The 24007-nt window shown below is 36.6% G+C and overlaps 7 protein-coding genes across 9 annotated transcripts; 4 read left to right on the forward strand and 3 right to left on the reverse strand.

Moving 5' to 3' along the window:
- Positions 1-415: 415 nt before the first annotated feature.
- Positions 416-5237, reverse strand: LOC129788478 (transcriptional repressor CTCF-like). The gene is made up of 5 exons (XM_055824599.1): positions 4994-5237; positions 4307-4666; positions 3618-4234; positions 616-1789; positions 416-545 (listed from the first exon to the last, which is right to left on the reverse strand). Exons 1-5 carry the CDS (start codon positions 5119-5121, stop codon positions 494-496), a joined length of 2331 nt encoding a protein of 776 aa, XP_055680574.1. The 5' UTR covers positions 5122-5237; the 3' UTR covers positions 416-493.
- Positions 5238-5738: 501 nt separating this feature from the next.
- Positions 5739-13275, reverse strand: LOC129788479 (zinc finger protein 585B-like). 3 transcript variants are annotated; one of them, XM_055824602.1, is made up of 13 exons: positions 12733-13275; positions 12542-12608; positions 12095-12397; positions 11761-12029; positions 11573-11698; positions 11107-11169; positions 10944-11004; positions 8305-9081; positions 7925-8241; positions 7584-7827; positions 6903-7297; positions 5979-6489; positions 5739-5900 (listed from the first exon to the last, which is right to left on the reverse strand). In XM_055824602.1, the coding sequence occupies exons 8-13, from the start codon at positions 8403-8405 to the stop codon at positions 5813-5815; spliced, it is 1656 nt and encodes a 551-aa protein (XP_055680577.1). In that variant the 5' UTR covers positions 8406-9081; positions 10944-11004; positions 11107-11169; positions 11573-11698; positions 11761-12029; positions 12095-12397; positions 12542-12608; positions 12733-13275; the 3' UTR covers positions 5739-5812. The 3 variants fall into 3 exon arrangements, with proteins under 3 accessions (XP_055680577.1, XP_055680576.1, XP_055680575.1); XM_055824601.1 differs by having other exon boundaries at positions 11761-12393; XM_055824600.1 differs by having other exon boundaries at positions 11761-12397.
- A 63-nt stretch (positions 13276-13338) lies between these two features.
- LOC129788482 (oocyte zinc finger protein XlCOF8.4-like) lies at positions 13339-14403 on the forward strand. Its single transcript, XM_055824605.1, has 3 exons — positions 13339-13502; positions 13572-13933; positions 14000-14403. Exons 1-3 carry the CDS (start codon positions 13393-13395, stop codon positions 14338-14340), a joined length of 813 nt encoding a protein of 270 aa, XP_055680580.1. The 5' UTR covers positions 13339-13392; the 3' UTR covers positions 14341-14403.
- Positions 14404-14649: 246 nt separating this feature from the next.
- Positions 14650-16227, forward strand: LOC129788480 (magnesium transporter NIPA2). The gene is made up of 2 exons (XM_055824603.1): positions 14650-15156; positions 15221-16227. The coding sequence occupies exons 1-2, from the start codon at positions 14931-14933 to the stop codon at positions 16069-16071; spliced, it is 1077 nt and encodes a 358-aa protein (XP_055680578.1). The 5' UTR covers positions 14650-14930; the 3' UTR covers positions 16072-16227.
- Positions 16228-17824: 1597 nt separating this feature from the next.
- Positions 17825-19265, forward strand: LOC129788483 (lectizyme-like). Its single transcript, XM_055824607.1, has 3 exons — positions 17825-18207; positions 18295-18988; positions 19075-19265. The coding sequence occupies exons 1-3, from the start codon at positions 18144-18146 to the stop codon at positions 19118-19120; spliced, it is 804 nt and encodes a 267-aa protein (XP_055680582.1). The 5' UTR covers positions 17825-18143; the 3' UTR covers positions 19121-19265.
- Positions 19266-19862: 597 nt separating this feature from the next.
- On the forward strand, positions 19863-20825 carry LOC129788486 (lectizyme-like). The gene has a single exon (XM_055824610.1). The coding sequence runs from the start codon at positions 19911-19913 to the stop codon at positions 20721-20723; it is 813 nt and encodes a 270-aa protein (XP_055680585.1). The 5' UTR covers positions 19863-19910; the 3' UTR covers positions 20724-20825.
- A 1442-nt stretch (positions 20826-22267) lies between these two features.
- LOC129788485 (trypsin-1-like) lies at positions 22268-23741 on the reverse strand. Its single transcript, XM_055824609.1, has 2 exons — positions 23662-23741; positions 22268-23123 (listed from the first exon to the last, which is right to left on the reverse strand). The coding sequence occupies exons 1-2, from the start codon at positions 23714-23716 to the stop codon at positions 22351-22353; spliced, it is 828 nt and encodes a 275-aa protein (XP_055680584.1). The 5' UTR covers positions 23717-23741; the 3' UTR covers positions 22268-22350.
- Positions 23742-24007: the final 266 nt, after the last annotated feature.

The raw sequence follows: 24007 nt of genomic DNA on the forward strand, positions 1-24007 counted from the left end.
AACTAATCACCATGATAATGATGAAGAATAAATTTCTTGGGCGAAATCTCTTGGAAACATTAAAATAATCCAAATTGAAAAATTTGAGACTTTCCACAAAATAAATTTGGAGCTTTTGATACTTTTCAACAGCTTGAGCTTGATCCATCTTTGAAAAGAGAAATTCAAAACTCACATCCTCGCCTGAGGTTTTACCTCACTTTTATAAAAGAGTTAAATGGATTAATTAGGATTCATTTAAAAAGCCATTTTTGAAATTTAAAAATTTATTGCTTGACAAATGGATTTCATTTTCTTATTGATTTTTCAATTTATGCACAAATGATTCTTAATTATTTCCCAAAGAAAATCCAATAGAGCTTTCAATTTACAATGAAAGGGCAGAATGGGGCAAAAAGGAAATAATGAAAATTAATAAATTCTTCAGGTTTTTATTTTGATTTTTAATTCATTTCGTATACTTCATCAGTAGAACGCACGTTGAGTATTCGATTTAACGCTTCTTCTGGAACTTTGGAGGCTTTTTTGGGATGTCCAGTTCCGACCTAAAAAAAACAGAATATTTATTTTAACGAAATCTTGGATTATCTCTAGCTTAATCAGCAATGTACTTACCCATAGTTATTGACGAAACTTTCGAAAGATCCAACAAAAGAATCAATTGTTGAGATCTTAAATGTATTTCCAAAGTTTCCCTTCTGAACAGCTGATATCTGTTCTGTAGGCTTTAAAGCAGGAGGTTCCACACTAGCAGGTTGAGCAGGCTTCTCAACTGCTTGCTTCTTAGCCGGCGGTGGTTCATCTTGCGGAGAGTTTTCAATAGGAAATTGATCTTCTTGCGTAGTTGAAGGCAAAGAATTTGAATTAGAAGGCTCAACGTCGTCATCTTCAATTTCAATAGTCTGCGTGATTGGAAGTGAATCAATTTGATCCCTTAAACGTGAAGAAGCTTCATGAGCAGTTGAAGGGAGCGAAAGTTGATTTTTAGGAGCAGAAAGAATATTCTTAGAACGCCTCATGGCCCACTTTACAACATCACTGCTTGGGAGATTTTCTGGTTTTGGGCGAATGAAGATCTTTACGGGGTTAAATTGATGAAACGTTGTTGGTTGCTGCTGAATTTCTTGATCTTGCTCTCCTGATGACTGATCTTCAATTTCAATTGGCGACAGTTGAGCTTCTGAAGAAGGAAGCCTTTGAATGCTTTCTGCTGAAGTCTTTTCTTCCTCCGCACTTTCTGTACCTTCAGAATCACTGTCTTCAATCAAAATACTCTGTGGCTGCTCAACTTCCTTGACTTCCTCAACTTTCTTCGCGTTCTTCTTGTTCTTCTTGATCTCAGACTTTTTGTGCTTCTTGAAGTGATTTATAAAAATATCGATATTATCGAAATAATCATCACACATTCCACATGAAAAGTATTCTCCAGTTTTCTTCTTTTTCCCCTTGTTGAGCTTCTTCTGTGCTTCCTTCTCTTGCTTCTCCTTTAGCTTCTTCTCTGCCTCAATTTGCTTCTTACTGAGCACCTTTTGCTGCTTTTCCTCCATCTTCTGTTGCTTCATTTCTTTCTCGTGCTGTATCTGACTTTGGCTTCGTCGCTTCTTATATTTCCCTCGAACACCTTTGGTTTTGTTCACTTTCGGCACTAGTTTGGGCTTGATATTCTGCACGGAAAGTTTAGGTTCGGGTAGGGGTTCCATGGAGTTCATTACATGTTGCGTGGAATGATTCTTAACATCGTCACTTGTTGAAAGAATCAATTTGCAGATTGAGCATCGAGTTGGGAGAACTGATAAAAGGAAGAATTTTGTTAATTTATTATGGATTTGACGGGATTTTTTTTTAAATTAAAATAATTCGTTTAAAAATTAATCCTTCATAAAATTCTAATTCTAATTTTCTGCCTTATATCTCAAGAAGGTAGAGATAGAGACTTCCTGTTTGAAGCTTTCTATAGAAATGTGGGTATAAAATTTCATTTTTTCGCATTTTTAAAATCCAAAATGTCCGCCGTCCGCCATTTTGAAATACCGTCAACCACTTCTCTTACAGCTAGATGTCTGAAATTTTAGTATGTTGTAGAGCTCAGTGAGACGATTTCATCGATAATTCATACTTTAAAATCGGTCAAGCGGTTTAGCAAATATGGCGACCTGAAGCCAAAAGTGTTTTTTCGATATAACTCGAGAACGCCTTGACCGATTTTGACCAATTCAAACTCAAATGAAAGGTTTAAAGAAGCCCTACAACTGTCTAAAACATTCCATGTTCCAAAAACGGCCGCAAGATGCGCTAAAATCAAAAACAGAAATTACTTAACTTTAACACTCGGAGGACCGGGCAATTTTCACTTACGCGGAGGATGAAATTGGACAGAATGACCAACGGTTTTTTTTTCAAACATTTCAAGGAAATATGGAAGATTGCATTTGCAAAATAACTATGCGTGCATATTTTATTCAATTAATGGGGGGATTTATTGCGCTTCGCGCAAATTTTGGATATAAAAATATTATAATGGAAGATTGAAATCAATAGACAATCTAAAATATTGGTTTTTATGGGTGCGCTGAAACCACTTATCAATCTCAAAAGAAAACAATTTATGGAGGCTACCTGAAGGGTTTTTTTTTTGATTAATCCTTGTATTTGCTTATTTTAAGTATTGAATTTTCCGGAGTTTTTATGTAAAAAAAAAAAGTAAACAACACTTTGACAATTGTGCAAAAGAGTATTTCGACGTGCCCGAAGATTATGAACCATATTCCTATCTTTTAACACAGGAGTATGGTTCATAATCTTCGGGCGCGTCGATTTTTTTCGAAAAAAAACCGTTGGTCACGGTGACCATTTTCATCCTCCGCGTATATTTTCGACTTTGACCTTAATTATCTTTTAAAAAGCAAAATATTTTCCGGATTTTCTTTAGCCTAACTTAAAGTAATTGAAATTCCCTACACATAGACGTGGTATTTATCACGATAGGTTCAATACATTTTAATCTATGACGATTTAAAAACTCGAAATGGACACGGTGTCCACATAAATCCTCTAAGTGTTAAGGGGCATTATCTCCGAATCCCCATTACGCCAATCCTTTAAATTTTAATATGTTGTAGCCTAACTCAATATCTTTCACCAGTCTGAAAATGAAGAAAGTCTATGTCGCCGTTTAGAAGATATGGCCATTTGAAAAGTTCTAAGAGCCATATCTTCTGAACTGCTTGACCGATTTTGCTCAACTTAGTATCAAATTAAAGGTTTTGCAATTCTCTACAACTTTCTAGAACATCAGAAACCTCTAGAACCATTCCTTTAGGACAAAAAATGCAAAAAAAATTGTTTTTGTAAAACAAAAAGCCGCCATTTTGTGTTCTGAAGGTGACCTTGAAAAGTATTATAATTTATCCTAAAATATAGCTTCTTTCAAGACCTTCCTAGAACTAGTCAAGAAATTTCTGTAGGTCATGTACAACCTGAGATATGACCATTTTTATATTTCAAATTTTCTTTCTTTATTACAACAAGCATACACCGAAAGCTCATTCCCTTTCACCCGTCATGTTAACCCATTTTTGGCCTCAATAAAAATTTTATAAAAAGACGGCAAAACTTACCGGGAGAGTTCATTGGGAGTCCAGGATGATTCCAACGCATGTGAAATTCCTTATCGAGCCGTTGCTCGAAGGATTTCAAACAATACGGGCATTCTAGGCTGGTCTTGTGGTCACGAATGTGCGAAATGTAGGCTTTCTCAGTGAAGAAATCCGCATTGCAGTAGTCACACACAAACGATGCCCTATTCTTACTACTAACGTGCATGTGCAGGTGTTTGTTGAATTCTGTTGTATCCGCAAAGGTTTCGCTGCAGAAATCACACTGAATCCTCTGAAGGATGCCCGGAAGTCGATTTCGCACGTGGATACGTTTATGATTGACGTAATCTTCGATGCTGTGGAAAACTTCGTTGCATTCATCGCACGGGAACTCCTTTGGGGTCTCCTCTTTCACCCCTTTGGTCATCTTGTTGGCTTTTGGGCTTTGGTGGCTCTTCATGTGATTCAGCAGAATTGCTTTTGTCTGGAACTTTTCATTGCACAGCAAACAGAAGAAGGATGTTGCATCGTGTTGCTCCTCTGTGTGCGCATCGAGATCATGTTGTTGGAAAAATGATTCATTGCAACTGCTGCAGTTGAATTTTTCCTTTTCCTCCTTCGTAAAATGTGGATCATGTCTTAAAAAAAAAGAAAAAAAATAATAATTTAGCTACAAAAAAGAAAGAAAGAAAATTCATCTTTGAACTTACTCTGCATGGAATTCCCGTAGATGAGCTTCCCTCATCTGTTCATTGAGCACCTCCTGACCACAGAGGAGGCACTGATGATTTATCTGCATGTGCATGTTGAGCTCTCCACTATTAAATAATGTTCCTGGACAGAATTTGCAACTGACTTTGTTGGGCTTTTTCTTCCTTCGCGAATTATCAATTTGCGTAGTTTTATGCTTGAAAAGATGAGCACGAAGAGTGGATGCTCCGTAAAATTTTTCCCCGCAAATATGGCACTTTATGGCCACTTTGCGCTTCCCTGCAGCTTGTTGCTTGAGAACTGCAGCACGTACTGCAGTCAAAATTTCATCCTCAGATGATTCATCTTCTGGGTAAGCCCTAAAATGGGAGAAAATTGTCGAAAAAACCCAAAAAATCATAAAAATGCAATAAATCTCCCAAAAGCTTAATTGGGCTTAAGTTATGCCTCGAGCATATCAAACAAAAAATTATAAGCACATATGGGTTAACCTTTAAGTTTAAATGGAATTTATTTTGCGAAAAAGAGAAATAATTGACTTTTTTCGTATAATTAATTAGAGAGAGCAATAAATATTGCTGAGAAGCAACAAATAAAATTCTCAGAGAAATGAAAAATTCTTGAAAATTGTGGAAAAATTGATGAAATAAAAACTAAAGCGTATGGTTGAGGCATAAGGTACTCACTCAACAAATTGGTTGCTGCTGTTGACAGTTTCGTGATTTTCTTCAATTGAATATTCTTCTTTTACAATATTATCCACTACTTCTTGATTCTCCCACAATATCTCCTCATCTTCTGTCTCCACCTTCATTTTCACCCAAAATTAACACCTTTTTGCAGAGGAAAATACGTTTTTTTCTTGAGATTTTTAATAAAATGTTCAGCAATGACAGCTAAAATTTTGACACAAACTTTGCCGATTTGTTTGGAGTTTTTCACAAAATTGTAAGCGATATAGTAATCAATCGATTTTTCAATTTTCTTTCCAGAAAAATGTGAAAATCTAAATAAATTGATGTTGATGATAATCAAAAATATTTAAGAAAGTCAAAGGGATATAATATTGTTAATATTTCCTTAATTATAAATGAAAATCTCTTTTTTTAGAAAAGAAAATATATTGATTAACCCTTGGAGGATTTTGCTGACCAATTCTACTTTTTTTTAAATCGCCACAGAACTAAAATCTTTTGAACATTCCGTGATAATTTCACCATTATTGTTTGTAGAGAATTTCAATTATTTCAAGAAAACTTGGGAAAACATTTTCTTTTTGAGAGAAAATTAAGGTAAAAGTTTTTAGGTTAGAATGATCGATCCTCCAAGGGTTAAAGTTCATTATTTTGACATTATCTTACTTTTAATAGCTCCTTCTTTGCTGTTATCACTTCATTAAATTTTATTCTCAAAAAGTGTTAAAAAAAACAATTTGCCTCTGTTATTCAATTTATTTACTATATTTTTATGAATACCAAAAGTCTGAAAATTCAAACATTTATAATTTATTTTTCTATCTCTTCAATCTCCATCTTGATTTCCGTTTTAATCTCTGTTTTTATTTCACTTTTAATGGCAGCAATTGACGGGTTCCTTCGAATAAAAGAAACAAACATTAAAATTCAGAAACTCAAACCTTCAAAACACTTTAAATTCCATTAAAATTCTTACAGATTTACGCTTCCGGGAGAAGATTTCTTCTCATCTTGTGGAACAATAATGTGTTCAGATAGATGCATGTGCTTGAGATATTCCTCAGTATCTGTGGATGACCAGGGACACACTTCGCACGTGTAGTGGAAAACATGGCATTTTTCCATATGCCCCAAGAGACTTTTCTCCGTTTTGAAAGTTTTCTTGCAAATAAAACAGCTGGAGGGTTCCTTCTCGTGCAAAGTCATGTGATTGTAGCAAGTTAATCTATTTTGCAGGACCTTCCCGCAATACGGACACGCGTAGTCCACAAAAGAATTTTGAGGAATATTTGAAGACTCCGTTTCGTAGGTTTCAGAGATTCCGTGCCGCTTCTGCATATGAATCACCATATTTGCTTTCCTTCGGAATCTTTGGTTGCAAATCTCACAAGTGAGTTGGGTTTCGGGTTTATGCTTCTGAAAATGTTGCTTCAGCATTTCCGGATCATCAAATAGCTCCTTGCACATGGTACAAGCAAAAGGGAATGCTAAAATTAACGAAAAATCAGAATTGACGTAGGATTGATCAATAATTGCCCAATGATTGATCAATCGATTGACTGGCTCAATTGATTTATCAATCATTGGTCAACCCGATTGATTCCTTTATTAGCTTAATAATTTGTTTACTGGGACTTAAAATGATGCAAAAATAATTTTACATTGGAGGACAAAACTGGTAATGGCTGCCAATTCGACTTTTTTTTTTAAAACGTTAATAGATTAAAATCTATCCAAATTATCTTTATAAATACAATTATGTGTAGGCGACTTCAAATACTAAAAGTTCTTCAAAAGAAAATCTGGAAAACCTTTTTCTTTATAATAGAAAATTAAGCTTAAAGTTTGAGGTTAGAAATTCGTGTCCTCCAAGTGTTAAAAGAAAATCTTAAAGTCCTACCTGCAATATCCATTGGGAGGCCTTTATGTTGGAACACCATGTGAGATTTAAGGCGATGAGTGTTGGAGAACTTCAAGGTACAGTACAGACATTTATTGTGAATCCGTAGCAGATGTCCCAGAAGATTTATCTTCGAATTAAAGGGAATTGAGCACGTGAAGCAAGAAAAGTCTGCTACTTGTAGCTCTGGACTATTCCCACCAGACACTTTAGAAGTGTTTGAAAATATATTCTCGTGGATTTTATACTTCAAACTCTTCTTGCATCTCTTAGGTGGGAGATTAGTGGTGGAGGGAACATCGAGATCTCTGTGATAATCAAGCATGTACTTCAAACAAACTGTCTTATTGCACGAAATCTCTCCACAATTTGGACAAGGGTAGTCTAGAGTTTTCCTGGAAAGAAATCATTATGTTTTAAGGTCTTTTTTTACATTTTATTACTTGGAGGACAAAACTGGCAATTGCTACCAATTCGACTTTTTTAAACCGTCACAGAATAAAATCTATCCAATTTATCTTGATAAATTCTATATCTATGTGTAAGGAACTTCAATTACTACAAGTTTGTCGAAAGAAAATTTGGAAAAACGTTTTCTTCATGATAAAAAAAATCAAAGTCAAAGTTTGAGGTTAGAAATTAGTATCTTCCAAGTGTTAAAAAATAGTTTTGAGCGCTTACTTTATATGAATTCTCTGGATATGCGATTCAAAATTTTTTTTATCATAGAATGTCCGGTTACAGAATTCACATTGATAGGATTTCCGGGAGATTCTTGTCATCTGCATTCCCGGAGATTTTGGTACCTTGAGATCCTTTTGAGCTTTTTCTAGAAGCTTTATCCCGTTGTGTTCATCATTGTGTTCCCTCAGTGTTTCTGGATCTTCAAAGATTTGCTTGCAAATTGTGCAAGTAAAGGGAAATGCTGCGGGAAGAAGTTAAATGTTATTTTCTTAATTTTATTTAGAAGATTTTTGAACATACAGCGAATCTCTTAGGATGTAAGATGATTTTCTTCTCACCTGAAATATCCATAGGAAGGCCCCTGTGGTTGTAGACCATATGCAGCTGGAGTTTAAGTCTCGTCGGAGAGAGAACCGGGCAGTAGAGGCACTTGTTGTGAATCCTCTTAAGATGCCCCAGAAGGATTTTCTTGTTCTCAAACTTTTCAGGGCAATGGCAGCAAGGATAATCGCTCGTTTCTACCTCATCTGGTGGCTCTATTTTGGGCGTCAACAAATCTTCCACAAGATTTACTTTGACCTCTCTATTGGAATCTTCATCCCAATCATTTTCCTGCTTCAGAGGATCAACTGTTGGCTTAATATCGGGGCTTTCCCTAGAAGTGAAAGGATTTTTATTTTAGGGAGAGATTTCTAAGGAATATTTAATTTCTTCTTACCCAGTCCAGTATTCAGAGTCATTGTTATCAGTTTCTGGGGCGCAGTATTCCTCCTTCACGACCACATTGGCAAAATTAATTTCCTCCACTGGAAACTCCATCCCGCGTGAGGATCTGCCTTCCTGGAAACCCGCTACCGCATGTCATATGATATCGTTAATATTTGTCATACGACATGTTGGGTATGTTACTGGACAAATATCGGACATGTTTGATTTTTGTCTACCTGACAAAGTACAACTTTTTCAGAGACATTTACATTGCTTCCGTCACAGAATCTCATATGATTTGTCATATGACTGTTATATGACAACATTAGACAATTTTGCATGTGCGTCATATGACTTTCTTACAACATGTTTATAGGTTTGTTTTACTTCCGGTTACAACATTTTGTATGACTGTCATACAATACGTAGTATGAATGTCAATCAATATGTCATTAAACTGTTATATTAACTGTTGTACAATTGTCAATGGACATGTTGTATGATTGTAATTAGACACGACACGCAAATGTCAATTAACGTGTCTAATGATAGTCATACAACATGTTAATTGACAGACATATAACATGTTGTATGATGGTTTTATAACGTGTTGATTGACAATTTATACTACATGTTGTATGATAGTCATACAATATGTTAAATAAAAGATTTTCTTTTTTTTCACTTTTTTTTTATTTATCCACACGGCTCACTCAGCGTACTCCACGTATTCTGCGTCCTCCTCCTCCACTGGGGGGGGTACTGGGGGGCGCCGTTCTCGAGCAGCCTATAACAAAATAATAAAATTTTTATATAAAAAATTGAACATAATATGGGAACCTGGGGTAAAACGGTGAATTTTTGGGAGATAATTTTTCCTGAGTTCCGTGGAAATATTTGAGATTTCCCGTGACGACTATCTTATAGCAAATTTTCCGGGCTACAACTTTGTCTCAGACGATTTTTCTCTATCTCAACGGAAAAATGCTTTTTCAGGCCATTTTCCAAACCCTTCGACATTTTCCAGTTCCAAAAATCCTGGGGTAAAATGGTTAATTGCGTTTTTTGTTCGCTACTCTTAATTTAATGAATTTCTTTTAGTAATGCACTACAATATCTATTAAGAATGAGAGATTTGTGTAAAAATTAAAACTTTTTTTTAATTAAAAAAATACAAAAAATAAAAAAAACATTAAATTTCAGAAATGACCTTTTTTAGTTTATAAAAATTAGTAATAGTGAGTGATCAAACATCCTAAATTGTATATAATAGTTATACTGATTGAGAAAAAATATCTTTTCAAAAATTTAAAAAGTTATTTTTAAAAAAAACCCAAATTCACCAATATCTTCAAATTTTGATATGTTCTAGCCTGACTTAATATCTACCACCACTCCGAAAATAAAAAAAAATCTATGACACCGTTTAGAAGATATAGCCATTTGAAAAATTCTTGTATTTTCAAAAGTTCTAAGAGCCATATCTCTTGAACGATCGGTCCGATTTTGCTCAATTTGGTATCAAATTAAAGGCTTTTTATTTCTCTACAACTTTCTAGAATATTAGAAGTTTCCAGAACCATTCCTTAAGGTCAAAAAATGCCAAAAACTGTTTTGGTAAAACAAAAATCCGCCATTTTGTGTCCTTGGGGGTGACCTTGAAAAGGTATCGAAATATATATTAAATCATAGCTTATTTTAATACCTTTCCAAAACAAGTCACGAAATTTCTGTAGGTCTTGTAGAACTTGAGATATGACCATTTTTATCTATCAAATTGCTTAATTTCACAAAAAAATCAACTTTACCTACTAATACTGCTCAAAAATCGCATTACAACGCATAAACAAACTTCTACACGTTGTGGGACACCAACTCTTATAACTGAACGCGTTATGATTTACTTATTCCTAATGATCATCTTGTAGATTTGATGAGCTATAACTCTGTCTCAGATGAGTTCTTTCTATCTCAATGGGAAAAATGCATTTTCGGTCCTTTTTGAATCCATGCCAATCTTAATTTTTTCTTAAAGAAAACTTGAGGAGTTCTTAAGAAAATTAAAAAAATAATAACTGTTGCTAAAGAAAACTTAATAAATCATAAGTTTTTCTTAAGAAAATTTATGTCATTTGCATCAATTCTGATAAAAATTTCTTTTCTATCCTAACAATTTTAAAGTTGTTTAAGATTTTTACAGAAGGTGTTCTTAAATCGTTCTATTGTAATTCTATAAAAGAAAAAAAAACTTAGAATTTGTTCTTTTAGAAAACATTCAGAAAGATCTATCAAATGCGTTAGAAAAATAATTTTTCTTCAAAATCCCGATAAAAGAAATAAATAAAATGTCAAAATCTTATGAGATTCTTCCCAGAATATTAAAAATCTTACAACTGTCAAATTTTAAGAAAAGAAGATTTATATCAGAATATACCTCATTCTTAGGAAAACTAATTACTTTTCCTGTTGGTACAATAAAGAATTATATTTATTGCAAATTGATTTTGAAACGCTTAACGAATGCTATAGACCGAGTAAAAGATTTTTTTTTCTTTTTTTAATGTACGACAGACTTTTCAGTTTTTTTTATAAATACTTTTAAAAAACAGTAATTTATGGATGTGTAATAGATCAAATTATGAATCTTACCTTGGCTTTTGGAAGGTTTTTTTTTGCAGTATACGCTGCTGACTCTGTCTAGGCAGACATCCTGAAATATGAAATAAAAAAAAAAGAATTAAATAAGGGAAAAAATATTTCAATTGCAAAACATTATGAAAATAACACAGAACTTAAGTTTATTAGACTTTACCTTACTTTCTCGTAAGTTTTCCTAATCTAGGTGGCTGGCTTTCCAGATATTTGCTCATTAAATCTAAAAAAAAAGAAAATGTAAAAAGAATTTATTCGTTCAAGTCATAATCATTAATGGAGATTTATTTTATTATCGTAAAATGAGTTTAAAGTAACTTAAGAAAAGTGAAATAAGAGGAATCACAAAGATAGTAAAAATACGTAGAATTGCAGCTAAAGAAATTTTAGGATAGAATTTTGCATAAGTTATTTTTTAAGCATCGAATTTCTAGACAAATATTAAGGAAAAAACTCCCTGAAATTCACGATTTTTTTAATCAACAATTTTTTATAAAACAAGCTTAAGAGGAGGTATCCAATAGAAGCTGAATTAGATTTTCTAATTCCAAACAAATCAATTTCCTATACCCCTTCTTAACTCAATCATATTCTTTACTAATTTTGATAAAATTAGATGTCTTTACCTTTTTTGTCATTCCGCGTTACTTTCAGTGTTTATCACCCGGCACGGCACATTAATTGCGGTTCCACATTAATTGCGACCACCCTGATGATTGTTGCCCTTTTTAATGACGATTTTTGCTTCCTCGCTGTAAAAAGCCAAAGAAAAAATTACTTTTTCTCTAAAAAAAAATCTTTCATAGAAACTTACGTAAAATCCTCGAAGTTAGTCTGCTCTGGAAGCGTCTCTTGTTTGTCTTCCACTGACCTAATTGGCTGCTACTCCGGATCAAAATGACAATCAAGGAGATCCGTTAACTCCTTGTCATCCTCCTTGAGTTCCCGCAGCTCCACAATGACATCTTTAATATCACCGAGTTTCTCCTTCCGTCAGATGTTCTGCAACTTTGTCATGTCGAAGCCCTGCTCTGCCAGGACACGTCGAAAGGTGACACCTCTCACACGATGGTAGAGAGTCGCCTTGAAGTAGTTGACAAAAATTGTGCTCAGAGAATTCTGCCTGTCCAGAATTGTTTGCTGCATACCCAATTGCTAAAGGTTCTCCTCAATTGTCGTTACCAATAACAGTCGATTTTGGCTTCTTCTCTTCCTGCTTTTCAGGCATAGAAGGCGTTTCAATTGCCTCCAGAGCAGCTTCCTTCACCTTATTGGGTTCTCCACCTTCCTCAACTTGCTGCTCCTGTTGCCTCCGGCTTTTGCTCTTGACCTTTCTGCTTTTGTACACCATTCTCCTTAACAGCTGCTTCCGGTTGCTGCACCGCAGCAGCTCCAACATCTTCCTTTTTCACCTCAACAGAAGATTATGCACAACTGATGTCGTTGCCTTGCTGTCGGATTGAGATTCATGTACGGCATTACGCATCACCCAAAAAGAGAAAAAATGAATTTTTCATTACAAAAAAAATTATTTGTTTAAAAAAAATTCAATAAAAGCCTAAAAAGTCAGGGAAAAGTCTGCTTTGTAAACTTACATGATATTTAGTATTTTCCGGAATACTTTGGTGTTGATTCAAGTCCGGCAAGAAGAGAAAACATAACCTGAAAAGAAGAGAAAAAATATTAGGATTTTCATGAAAATATTTTTGATTATCAGTTTATCCTCCACCACACAATCATTCTACTAATTATTATGCACAAGATAAAAGAGGAAAAACATACTTACATTGCCATTTTCCACCGAAAATTGTGAATTTTCTTCACAGCGTCAGCATTCCACCATTTTTGCACTTTTTTTCTCCAAAAACACTAGCGCCGCGCAGAAATTTGGCGGAAACAATAATTTTGCAATTAATTTTTATTTTTCCAAATTTTCTTTCAGAAAACGAGAAAAACTATGTAAACGCATCAAAAAGTCTCATACAAAGGTCAAAAAAATAGAATTTCTTCTCTAAAACATAAATTTTTGCATAAAATTGATAAAATCCATAAAATATACGTAAGACATGTCATACAAAAGTCTTATGATACGTTATACGTAAGTCATATGAGATATCTCTAACATCCGATTGCAAAAAATGAGCAATTTTTCGTTAGAAAACTAGAAAAAACACCTAAAACCAATTTCTGGACTCTTAAAATAACTCAGAAACATAAAATTTCCCCTCCAAATTATATATTTTTGCATAAAATTTACACATCAGACAAGTCATATGAATGTCATACAACATGTCCACTACAAATCATATGTCATGTTTCACGGCATCAAACTCTGCGGTAGCGGGAAATCTTTAACTTCTGTCAAAAACAGCTGGTTTTTGTTTGCAAACTTTCAGGAGAACTGTCAAAAAAAAGTTTTAGGTTCCAAAGAAGAGATTTCGTGGAAATGGAAGTAAATCCAGGGAAAAGGGATCAAGAGGGGGCAGAACATCTGAATTTGGACATTGTAAAAGAGGAGTACATTGTCAGCGAAGGAGTTCCAGAAAAAAGGTTAAAGTAAGCTTCCCAGAATCAATTAAAAATTCCCAAAAAAAGAAACTTCATTGAATTTTCTCCTGTGAGCAGGACTGAAGAGGAATCATCGGAAGGATGTTCAGAGGAGGTAGTGCAGTACATTATAAGTGATTTGGGGTATGAAGAGACAATCAGTGATACCTTCAAGTGCCGATACTGTGTAGGGAAGAACTTCACCCGTGCAAGTATGCTGAAGGTTCACATGTTGCAGAAACATTCATCCAAAGCAGATTATCGGTTGGATTTTAACTGTGAGACCTGCTCACGATCCTACAGCACATGGTGGGAGCTCAAGCGTCACGCACGGAGGATGCATTTTGCCTGCCTCTACTGCAATACATGCTTCTGCCATGAGACTGCCCTTAAAACTCACAATAAGAATCGTCACGAGCAGCTTCCCAATGACATTGATGGTAATTCTCCTTAATCTTAATCTCCCTGTTGGGTTTTGAGAATTTCCTGAAAGTCCTTCCTTGCAGATTTTCCGCACATTTGCTACCATTGCGGAATGAGCATTGAAAACCTTGGAGCACTGATAAAGCACACGGAGACAGAACATCCCCCTCGACCCAAGCCTCTTTTTGCGCCTATAGAGAAGTCTCCAGATCCCAAACCCAAAGCAAGACGACGAGTAGTGGATACAAGTGAGACTACGCAGTATTTATGGGATTTGTACTACTGCCCCCACTGTCCGGAATCCTTTTCAAAGAACGAAAACTTGAGCAGGCATATGAATGAGTATCATGCTCACCTAGCTGTGCTGGAATCACGAGAATCTCCAGATTTGGAATATGTTGGAACGTGGGTTCAGGAAAAGTAGCCTAATTTCTTAATATATTTTTTTCATTTTCTCAAGAATAAAATTTTCATTTGAAAAAATAAACCGTTGAATTCAAAACTCAGGAACCTATTTGGAAGAAATTTCTTTTTTTAGGTCTATCTTGCGAGGTACCTAAAACATGAGAAATCAGGTAAAAATTCCAAATCTGAAATAATTTATTGAATTAAAACATTAATAAATAATGATTTTTTTGCAAAATAGGGATTTGGTTTAATTTTAAATGAGTTTATGCAGTGTAGGGAAAGGTGGGGCAAATTGACTCAAAAATATGGAGAATTTCTCCACTAAGAAAATCAGTAGAGGTAATGTTTATTGGGTTCATGAGTCATTTGTCAATTTCTCGTGTTTTTCTTCTATTGATAAAAAAATCTTATCATTTTCTTAGCTGATTTCTCCCTTTAATTTTTAACAAAATATTCAATTAAATATAATCCTAAATTATGTATAAGTGAACATTATAATAATCAAAAAGCATCAGGAAGCTTTTAGGAAAAGTTTTTGAAGGAAAAAGTGCTTGAAGCTGATTCTTTTTTTTTTGAGACCCCCACGAAATAAGGAAGCGCCCGAAAATGTCCTCTTCGACAAAACCTAGTGCCTCAATACAGGAGCTGGCAGTTCAGAGTGAATTCTACATTGGTCTGGGCTTAGCAATCTCATCCAGCTTCTTCATTGGATCGAGTTTTATCATAAAGAAAAAAGCCCTGATTCGAATGACGAGAATTGGGGCTGTTAGAGCTGGTTCCGGAGGCTTTGGATATCTCAAGGAGTGGATTTGGTGGGCAGGACTTATTTGCAGTGAGTGATAGAAGTCAGGAATCACATGATGCGGAACTGAAATAATTTCTTTTATTCCTTGCAGTGGGTGTAGGAGAGGCAGCAAATTTTGCAGCTTATGCCTTTGCTCCGGCCTCCCTGGTAACCCCCTTGGGGGCACTGAGTGTCATCGTAGCTGCTGTGATGTCATCGAAATTCCTCAATGAAAAGCTGAACCTTCTGGGGAAATTGGGATGCTTCCTGTGCATCATTGGGTCCGTTATAATTGTCATTCATTCCCCGAAAGAGGTGGAAGTGGAGGATTTGAATGTTTTGCTGGAGAAATTGCAAGACACGAGCTTCCTTGTCTACGTCCTCGTCATCATGTCCATCTCATTGACAATTGCCGTGTACTTGGGCCCCAAATTTGGGCATTCAAATGTCATTTGGTACGTCCTACTGTGCTCAGCAGTTGGGAGTCTCACGGTGATGTCGTGCAAGGCACTCGGGTTGTGTATTAAGGATGCCATCACGGGGAGATCCAATGACTTCTCCACCCTCATGCCGTACATCCTCATCATCACCACCGTCATCTTCATTGGCATCCAAATGAACTACCTCAATCGTGCCCTTGATATCTTCAACACCAGCATCGTTACGCCCGTATACTACGTGATCTTCACGACCCTCGTGATTGTGGCATCGGCGATCTTGTTCAAGGAATGGCGTCACATGGCTGCATCGGATGTAATTGGCGATCTCTGTGGCTTCTTCGTGATTATCGTGGCGGTGATTCTGCTCAATGCCTTCCGGGATATGGATATCACGTTAAACGATGTGCGGGGGATTGTACGACCAAAGCGACAACTGCTCCAGCAGCAGGCAAGTCAAATGGACGAGATACTCATAAATCAGCAGAAAAACTACGGCACGAATGAGCTCGATTTACGTGTATGACGTGACAATAAAAAGTACTTTAAGGCTGCACCCAAAATAAGTTAAGAGACTGCAAAGAAAAACCTCCTCCTCCTTCGTTTATTTTTTTTTTATTTTAACAATCATGCTGTGTAGATAATAAAATAAAAAAATTTGTTAAGAAATTTGGCTACAAAATCATTAAATAGTTTTTTTTATAATTTTATCTTGTTTGTCTTCATTGCTCCATTCAAGGATGTTTCCTCAACTTTATCGACTTTGTCTTATTCCGTGTGATAACGCTCTTGTTTGCTGCTGTAATTTTTTGTTCTTCTGTGAGGTTTTTTTCTTCCTTTCTTTCTCTTTTTATTCAGTAGGACAGAATATTGGTTAAGAATTCTCAAAGGAAGGTGAAAAAAATCATTGAAAAAGTATTCTGAGAGATTCTTGAAAAGTTCTTGAAATTTAATCTTTTGATTATGTCCCATATAAAGGGGCAGTTAAGTACAATTTTAAATTGTTATCGTATTAGGGGAAAATGGACTAATTCATACCTACGCTGTAAAATTTTTACAAAACAGAATTTTATTAAAAAAAAAAAAAGATTTTTTCTTTTCTTATTGGAGACCGGGGTAAAAAAAGTCAGTTGAAAATTCTCAAATGCCAATTTCTCCCAAGTTATTAATCGGAAAAATCTGAAATAATTATACAATGGAAAGCCGTACTAACCTTTAGCAATTGATTGCAATTTAGAGATTATTCGAGCAATAGTTTATGGATTAAACAAATAAAATTTTGAGCCCATTTCCCAAACTTTTGCGTATTGGAAAATCGTTTTCTGTCAATTTTTCTCACTAGCTGGGTTAATGTAGAAAACGTTGCCAATGTGTATTTTTCACAAACTTTTTTATGACTTTTCTGTACAATTATTTTAATCAAGACATGTCCCTTGGGGGCAATTCGAAATTTTTGTCTTCCTAACTTTTTTCTTGCAAAATGATGTGATTGAGAAAATAAAATTGCAAAGTTCTCTGTTTTAGTTGCTAGAAAAGTAAAATTTTTTGTAACAAATTAACAGCTGAGAAGTTTAGCTATCAACTACAATTAATATCTTAGGTGGAAAATCATTGGAAGTGTCGGAAAATTCCATTGACTTAATTTACCCCACTGATGACTGAAATTAGAAGTAGAAGAGATCAGAAAAAACCTAAAAAACTCATATTTCCCAAAAAGATTAAAAAAAAAGTGGTCTGAGACAAAGTTGTAAGCCAGGAAATTTCCTATGAGAATGACCTATCGAGGAAAATTTTTTGCCTTTGGGGAATCCAGCAGATAAGGATTTATGCAAATTGACTTTTTTTTACCCCGGTCTCCCCTACCTCATAAAAGTATGAATTAATCAGTTCTTTTAGAGTTACAATTAATACAAAAAATATTTTTAACGAGGATCATGTAAAATTGAATGCAAGGCAATATATTAAGGCACTTATCCCAGGAAGTTTTCACCTTCGCATCAATCTTTGTTGCTCACGTGGAGGATCTTGCTGAAATCTTCTTAGGAAATATTGATAAATCTTTGTACGCGGATATGATGCACAAAATCGAATGATAAGACGCTTTTTTAGGTGATAAGGCGGAATAGGCAGGCATGGTAGACATCCATAAATCACGAGAGAGAGAGAAAAAGATCATGAAGCGCGGAAGTAGTTGTTGAGATTGTCACACCTGCTAAATGACCGTTGATCGATGAGCGTGGAAGTGACTGTGTCCAGGTGAGAGAGGGAGAGGTAGCTTGCTATATGTGTGGTGTATGTATGGGGTACTTGAGATGTTGGGGCCACTGGAGTGATTGGGATCTCTGTAGCGCGATGAGCGGTGTGTGGATACACAAAGAGACCGGCAGAAGAATTTTTGTACAACCGAATGATGATAAAAACCGCAAAATGACCAATATATTGGGTGGTGGACTCTATCGAGCGGATGCCGTGTAATCGTCGGATTATTAGGTGATGAAGATTAGATGATCTCCTCAAGTGGCACATCTCTTGCCGTATAAATACGGTTTGGTGTGTGATCATCCCCTCAGTGCTTCAGTGGGACTCTCAAGTGGAACAATGAAGCCCATTTTTGTGGTTTTACTCCTCGTTGCGGCCGTTTCGGCTGTTACCAGCCCCCAAAGTGAGTTTATAGAGATTTCATCATCTTTGGAATTAATTTCTTTCTTCTAACAAGAACATTTTTCTCTTTTCGTGTGATCTTCCACAGAGGATTTCTCAAGCAGACTTACTGGTGGTCAGAGCGCCATTCCCTATGCTCACCCCTTCATGATTGCCGTGGAATTGGTACTTACACCAGCACACAGGCAACAATTCTGCGGTGGTACCCTCATCCAGGTTCACTGGGTCATCTCGGCTGCATCGTGCTTCGATGAATTGCCCATCATTGGTCGCGTGGAAGTCTCCTCGGGACTCTACCAGCTGGATGATCGTACCTATGCTCAGGATCGTGAAGTGGGATCCATTGTGAGGCATCAGGACTACCGTGGTGGTGTCAGTGCCAATGATATTGCCTTGCTGCACGTGGAGACAGCCTTCACAATTGATCAGTACACCCAACCAATTCGTCTACCACAACCCAATACCGTTCACACTGGCTACGTGACACTCTTCGGATGGGGAGACACCTCCACCACAGATGAGCCAAACTTCCCCAACAATCTCCAGGCTGTTGTGACGCCCATTCTCAGCTACGTTGATTGCTACCAGCACCTCCAGGGTAGGACACCACTTGAGGTGAGCAACATGTGCACTGGACCCCTCCTCGGTGGTATCTCCCACTGCACTGGTGACGGTGGTGGCCCACTCACGCAGCAGAATGAAGTTGGAGAGTACGAACTTGTTGGCATCAGCAGCTGGGGCTTCCGTCCATGCGGTGCCTTTGGTGCTCCTTCCGTCTACACGTGAGTTTCCCTTTTCTTTTCCTCTTCTTTTCTTCCTCTCAAATATTAAATCTAATTCTCTGTTTTTTTTTTATCATCCCCAATAGTCGTGTCTCTGCCTTCAGTGCCTGGATTGTCAATGTGATCACATAAGATCACTCTGGCATGACGCCCCTTTCATCGATCAATCATACTTTGTAAATTGAGTATAAAACAACAACAAAATTATTGAATAATGTGAGAGAAATAAAATAAAAACACAGTTTTATTTAAGTTTTAGTATAATCCGAAGCAGTAATTTGTGTCTTTTCATTGTTGGTTGATCTGGCGGAACTTTTGAAGGGATCTTCTTAAATGATTTTTTGCAGATCTTCATTCCCCATTGATTTTTTCACTTTATAATATAAGGGGTTTTGTGAATTTATAGAGATTTCTTAAATGAGAACTGAAAAGGCGGAAAAGTCTTTAATTCAGAGAAAATTTTAGAAGCTTAATGGAAGAAAAAACTTCAAAATGGCCTCAAAATGGCGATCGATATCAATCAGTAAATTAAGCTTCAAGAAGCCATATTTTTAACAGACTTTAGAAGATCTTCAATTAACTTCCTGAATGATTTTAATCAAACTACTCACAAAAGATAAGAAATTTGTAGTTTTTATAACATTTTGGCATTGAAATTCATGGCAGTAGCGACCTTCTTGTACATGTAGTAACAAAAAAACAGAAGTTCATCAAACTACAGGGATTTTCCATTGATTTTAAGTAGCCCCCCAATGTGTCGCCACAAACTGCTACAAGATGCATGTCCGATAGAAGTTTTCAATTAAATTGATTGAACTTCTCTTCGGGTCTTTGCGTGTACCTATAAATACAACCTGGAAGACCCGGTGTTGAGGAAGTTTTCATTCATTACTTCTTCGCGCGGTTTTAATTGCTCTGAAAAATGTGGCTTTGGATTCTTTGTCTCCTCGTTGAAGCGACATGGGCAGCAGTTCCGGCTGTAAATAGAGTTGTTGGAGGTGTTGAAGCTACACCCCATATGGCACCATACGTGGTATCAATGCAGTGGGAAAATTCAAATGCAGATGGAAGCTCAAGACATTTTTGTGGTGGTGTCATCATTTCCCACGAATGGATCCTCACGGCTGCTCATTGTATCACCGGAACACCCAAAGATGGGGATATGATGGTCGTGGCGGGGAAACATAATCTGCACGAGAGGGAAGCAGGTGAGCAGATGCGGAAGGTGAATAGAAAGGTGACGCATCAGCAGTTCACCGGTGGTATTGGACCCTATGATCTGGCCATGTTGCACCTGGAGCACCCACTTGAGTTCTCCAGCACTGTTGCAGCAGTTAATCTCCCCCAGCCCGATACTGTGTTCACGGGCGAAGCAGCAATCTTCGGCTGGGGCAGTACATCGAATAATCTCACACCAAACTTCCCCGCAACACTCCAATGGGCCACACTACCCATTGTGGATTGGCATGAATGTGAAGCTGTTCTCGGTGGACCAGGTGCTACACCACTTCATCCCACAAATATCTGCACAGGACCCCTCGATGGGGGCCATTCAGCATGCCATGGGGATTCCGGAAGTGCTCTCATTCACATTAATCCCACCACAAACGTCCACACACTTCTGGGAATCGTCTCATGGGGTTTCTATCCCTGTGGTGCCATTGGGAGTCCCTCAATCTACGCCGATGTGACGCACTTCATTGATTGGATTCACAAAGTTGAAGGCATCAATTGATCTCATTGCATCCGTTAATCATCCTCCCCAGAAACTTCCAATAAAATAAAAATTCTCATCGAACTTTATTCGCGGGAAAACCTCTAAAAACCATAAAAAAAAGGCTTTTTTCTCTCTCTCTTATAAAATACAACAATAGAATTTGATTAGATAATCCACAATTAATCGGTTGATTGTGAACCTTCTGCAGAAACCATCAAATTAATCCACATATTGTGTGTGGATGGAATGATAAAGGCATGAGGAAGATCACAAGTTGTAATCACTAAGCTACCTCTCATTAGCAATTTCATAATTACTTTATGATTCGCGCGTCTTTTTTGTGTGCTCTAAAGAAGTTCTTCTCTGATAAAACACCGAAAATTTCTTTTAGAGCGCCTAATCAATTGTTTTGCTCTTATCATTTTACAAGGAGTGTTATTTAACTTTTCTTATCGAATTTCGCGAAAAAAATAATTTTCTTTTGCTTCTGTGGATTTTCTATGAGATGGTGCTAAGAAAAGCAGGGGGGAAGCTTTGAGAAGAAGCTTTTTATTTTTACGTGGATATTGATAAAAATTCGAAAAGTGATAAGAAGACAATTAATTTGAAATGTGGAAAAAATAAAGAGAAGAATTTTGTATTTTTTTAACGAAGAGAGAGAGTCTTGATGAGAATTAAGTGAGAAAACGAATGGTTTTATACATTTCTAAGATGTCAGTGTAATTCTTCAAGTTCGTAGAATATTATTCTCATAATTTAGAATTTTTTTTCTTGTTAAAAGATTATTTTTTTTACAACAAAAGCTAATCAAATGAAAGAATAATTCTCGGATCAAAAAACTTTTTTTCCTGACCAAATAAGAATTCTCTGGGCGAGAGAATAATAATTTTCTGATCAAGTCAAACAGACTTAAATATTCCTTAAGAAAGACTTAAGTTTTCTTGAGATTGCTTGCGAAAAAAACTTAAAATTTCTTAGGAAAAATTTAAGATTCTCAAATTTTTTAAAGGAAAACTTAAGATTTCTTAAGTAAATGGAGTAAAATGCATATTTTTGATGATTCTTACGAATTTCGATGCCCGAAAGCGATCAGAAAAAATCATCTAAAAATGTGCATTTAGCCCAATTCAGATTGACTGAAGAAATCTAAAGTTTTGCTTAAGAAAACTTAAAAATCTTTAATTTTTCTTATGAGATCTCAAGTTTTTTCTTAAGAAATCCTAAGAAATTCTGTGGAAACTTTAGATATTTTTAGGAAAACTTTAAGAATTTTAAGAAAATTTAAGTCTTTCTTAAGAAAACTTAAGTTTGTCTGATTATAGTGAATTCCGCCCAAAGAGTATAATTTTCTGATCAAAAAATTGAGTAATATTCTGATCAAAAGAATAATTCTCTAATTAAAAAGATTCCCATTATTTTCAATCAAAAGAATATTACTTTTCTGATCTATAGAATACTTTTTTGTAGCCTGAATTCATTAAGAACGAACGAAAATCTTTCCCTCATATCGCGTATTTTCCTTCAGAATTAGAACCAACAAAAGAAAGAAAGTAAAAGAAATATTTTTTGATTCGTTGCATTTTTAATTTAAAAAAGAAAAGAAAAATGCTCCAATGCGGTGAAGAGAATTTTGTGTGGGGTGTGTTTAGGCAATGTTGGCATCGATCCAGTTCCTGAAGGAGGAAACCATGACGTAGACCGATGGAGCAACGGTTGTACCGCAAGGAGTGACTCCCCAGCTCACCACGCCAATCTGTGTCCAGGTACCACCAACTTGCTGTGAGAGTGGGCCACCAGAGTCACCACCGCAAGCACTGATGGGTCCACCGCCGGCGCAGACATTGGTGACGGCAAGACTGTTGCAAGCTCCAGCAATGACGGAATTGAGGAGACTGCAGCACGAGTCGAAACTGTGGACGGGCTTATTGGCGCGCTGGAGGCGATTTGGCATGCTTGGCACATTGGTGGTGGATGTGGAGCCCCAGCCAGCGAGGACGGCCTGTCCGAGTGGAGCCTGTCCCTGTGCGGGCAAGTTGATTGGCTGCACGTTGGCATTGAAGTTGAGGGTACCAGAAAGGCGACCCACGGCAATGTCATTGGGTGCAACGCCGCCAGGGTAGTCGGGATGGATGATGTGCTGGTCAATCACATGACGTTGCTGTGTACCAGTAATTGTGAGATCTGTGATACCGCACACGGCGTCAACGCGTCCAATATTTGGCACTTCGGTGTAGCAATGGGCAGCTGTGAGGATCCAGTTGGGATTGATGACGGAACTGCCGCAGACGTGTGTGGAGGCGGTGATCAGGACCCACTGCATTGAGCAAATGTAGGGGAATTCACCGAAGTCAGCATCCTGCCCATTCGTGATTCTCTCATTCACGAAGGCCAACCTTGGGCGGTTGGTGATCTCATTGGCTGGAGAAATTTGAATTTTACACGTTAATTACCGTTGAATTCTCCTGGACAAGATTCTTCTCAAATTCTGTCCGGGTGTGACTTTTTAGATTCTATAGTTATTCTACATTCACATTTGATCACAGAAAATGGGATATCCCGCAAAAAGGATTTGATTTTTCCGGAATTATCTAACCTCTAGACTTTTTTGGCTGAATTGGGAGTTTTTGTAGTGAAATCCGGGAGTGAAATTGTGGATAATTATGAAATTTTTTTTAAATATTTCAGCAATGAAATGTGTTATCTGGCATTATTGTAGCTCCCGGAATATACAAAAATTTAGACATGATCCTTTTCAGGACATGCGTTAGAGGTCAAAATAGGTTTACTTCCGGAAGTTGAATATCTCGAGAACGACAAGTCGGAAAAATTCAACAAAAATTGTCCTGAGATCTAGGAAACAAATCCTCTTTGACTACTTAAAAAATATTTGCAAAATTACAAAGGGATCCAGGACCGAGACCTAATGGGTTAAGGCTTTCCGGAAGAAGATACTTACTTGGAGCAGCCAAAGCGACGCTCACGAGAGCAAGAAGAGCCACAAACACTTTCATTTTTGCAACGATCACAAAATTCTTGTGCTTCACATCACAAATTACGCGGTCTTTTATACCCTCCGTTCTTGAGCGAAAGCCCAGGAGATTCCCAAATTTATCTTATCGAACGGATGAACTTGAGATTTGGCTACTTTTTTCCCCGTTCTACCCAAAGATACAACACCTACGCCAAAGAAAACTGGTGTTCAATCAAAATTCCCTCTTATCACAATATTTTTGTCTCAACATCTCACGCGATTAGGGCTTCCCATTCATTTCTTTAAAGGCAAAATGAGTTTAAAAAAAATC

Source organism: Lutzomyia longipalpis, chromosome 2, assembly GCF_024334085.1.
Source record: "Lutzomyia longipalpis isolate SR_M1_2022 chromosome 2, ASM2433408v1".
In the NCBI taxonomy this organism is placed as follows: domain Eukaryota; kingdom Metazoa; phylum Arthropoda; class Insecta; order Diptera; family Psychodidae; genus Lutzomyia; species Lutzomyia longipalpis.

Coding starts and splice junctions, on each gene's coding strand:
- LOC129788486 (XM_055824610.1), top strand. CDS start 19,911: ATGTGGCTTTGGATTCTTTGTCTCCTCGTTGAAGCGACATGGGCAGCA.
- LOC129788478 (XM_055824599.1), bottom strand. CDS start 5,121: ATGAAGGTGGAGACAGAAGATGAGGAGATATTGTGGGAGAATCAAGAA. Junction 1,790..3,617: donor ACTCCCAATGAACTCTCCCG/GTAAGTTTTGCC, acceptor TCCTTTTATCAG/TTCTCCCAACTCGATGCTCA. Junction 546..615: donor AGTTTCGTCAATAACTATGG/GTAAGTACATTG, acceptor TGTTTTTTTTAG/GTCGGAACTGGACATCCCAA.
- LOC129788485 (XM_055824609.1), bottom strand. CDS start 23,716: ATGAAAGTGTTTGTGGCTCTTCTTGCTCTCGTGAGCGTCGCTTTGGCT. Junction 23,124..23,661: donor CGTCGCTTTGGCTGCTCCAA/GTAAGTATCTTC, acceptor AAATTTCTCCAG/CCAATGAGATCACCAACCGC.
- LOC129788480 (XM_055824603.1), top strand. CDS start 14,931: ATGTCCTCTTCGACAAAACCTAGTGCCTCAATACAGGAGCTGGCAGTT. Junction 15,157..15,220: donor GTGGGCAGGACTTATTTGCA/GTGAGTGATAGA, acceptor TATTCCTTGCAG/TGGGTGTAGGAGAGGCAGCA.
- LOC129788483 (XM_055824607.1), top strand. CDS start 18,144: ATGAAGCCCATTTTTGTGGTTTTACTCCTCGTTGCGGCCGTTTCGGCT. Junction 18,208..18,294: donor GGCTGTTACCAGCCCCCAAA/GTGAGTTTATAG, acceptor GATCTTCCACAG/AGGATTTCTCAAGCAGACTT. Junction 18,989..19,074: donor GGTGCTCCTTCCGTCTACAC/GTGAGTTTCCCT, acceptor CATCCCCAATAG/TCGTGTCTCTGCCTTCAGTG.
- LOC129788479 (XM_055824601.1), bottom strand. CDS start 8,405: ATGGAGTTTCCAGTGGAGGAAATTAATTTTGCCAATGTGGTCGTGAAG. Junction 6,490..6,902: donor CCTCCCAATGGATATTGCAG/GTAGGACTTTAA, acceptor CGTTAATTTTAG/CATTCCCTTTTGCTTGTACC. Junction 5,901..5,978: donor TCTCCCGGAAGCGTAAATCT/GTAAGAATTTTA, acceptor TTTTATTCGAAG/GAACCCGTCAATTGCTGCCA.
- LOC129788482 (XM_055824605.1), top strand. CDS start 13,393: ATGGAAGTAAATCCAGGGAAAAGGGATCAAGAGGGGGCAGAACATCTG. Junction 13,503..13,571: donor GTTCCAGAAAAAAGGTTAAA/GTAAGCTTCCCA, acceptor TCCTGTGAGCAG/GACTGAAGAGGAATCATCGG. Junction 13,934..13,999: donor GCTTCCCAATGACATTGATG/GTAATTCTCCTT, acceptor CCTTCCTTGCAG/ATTTTCCGCACATTTGCTAC.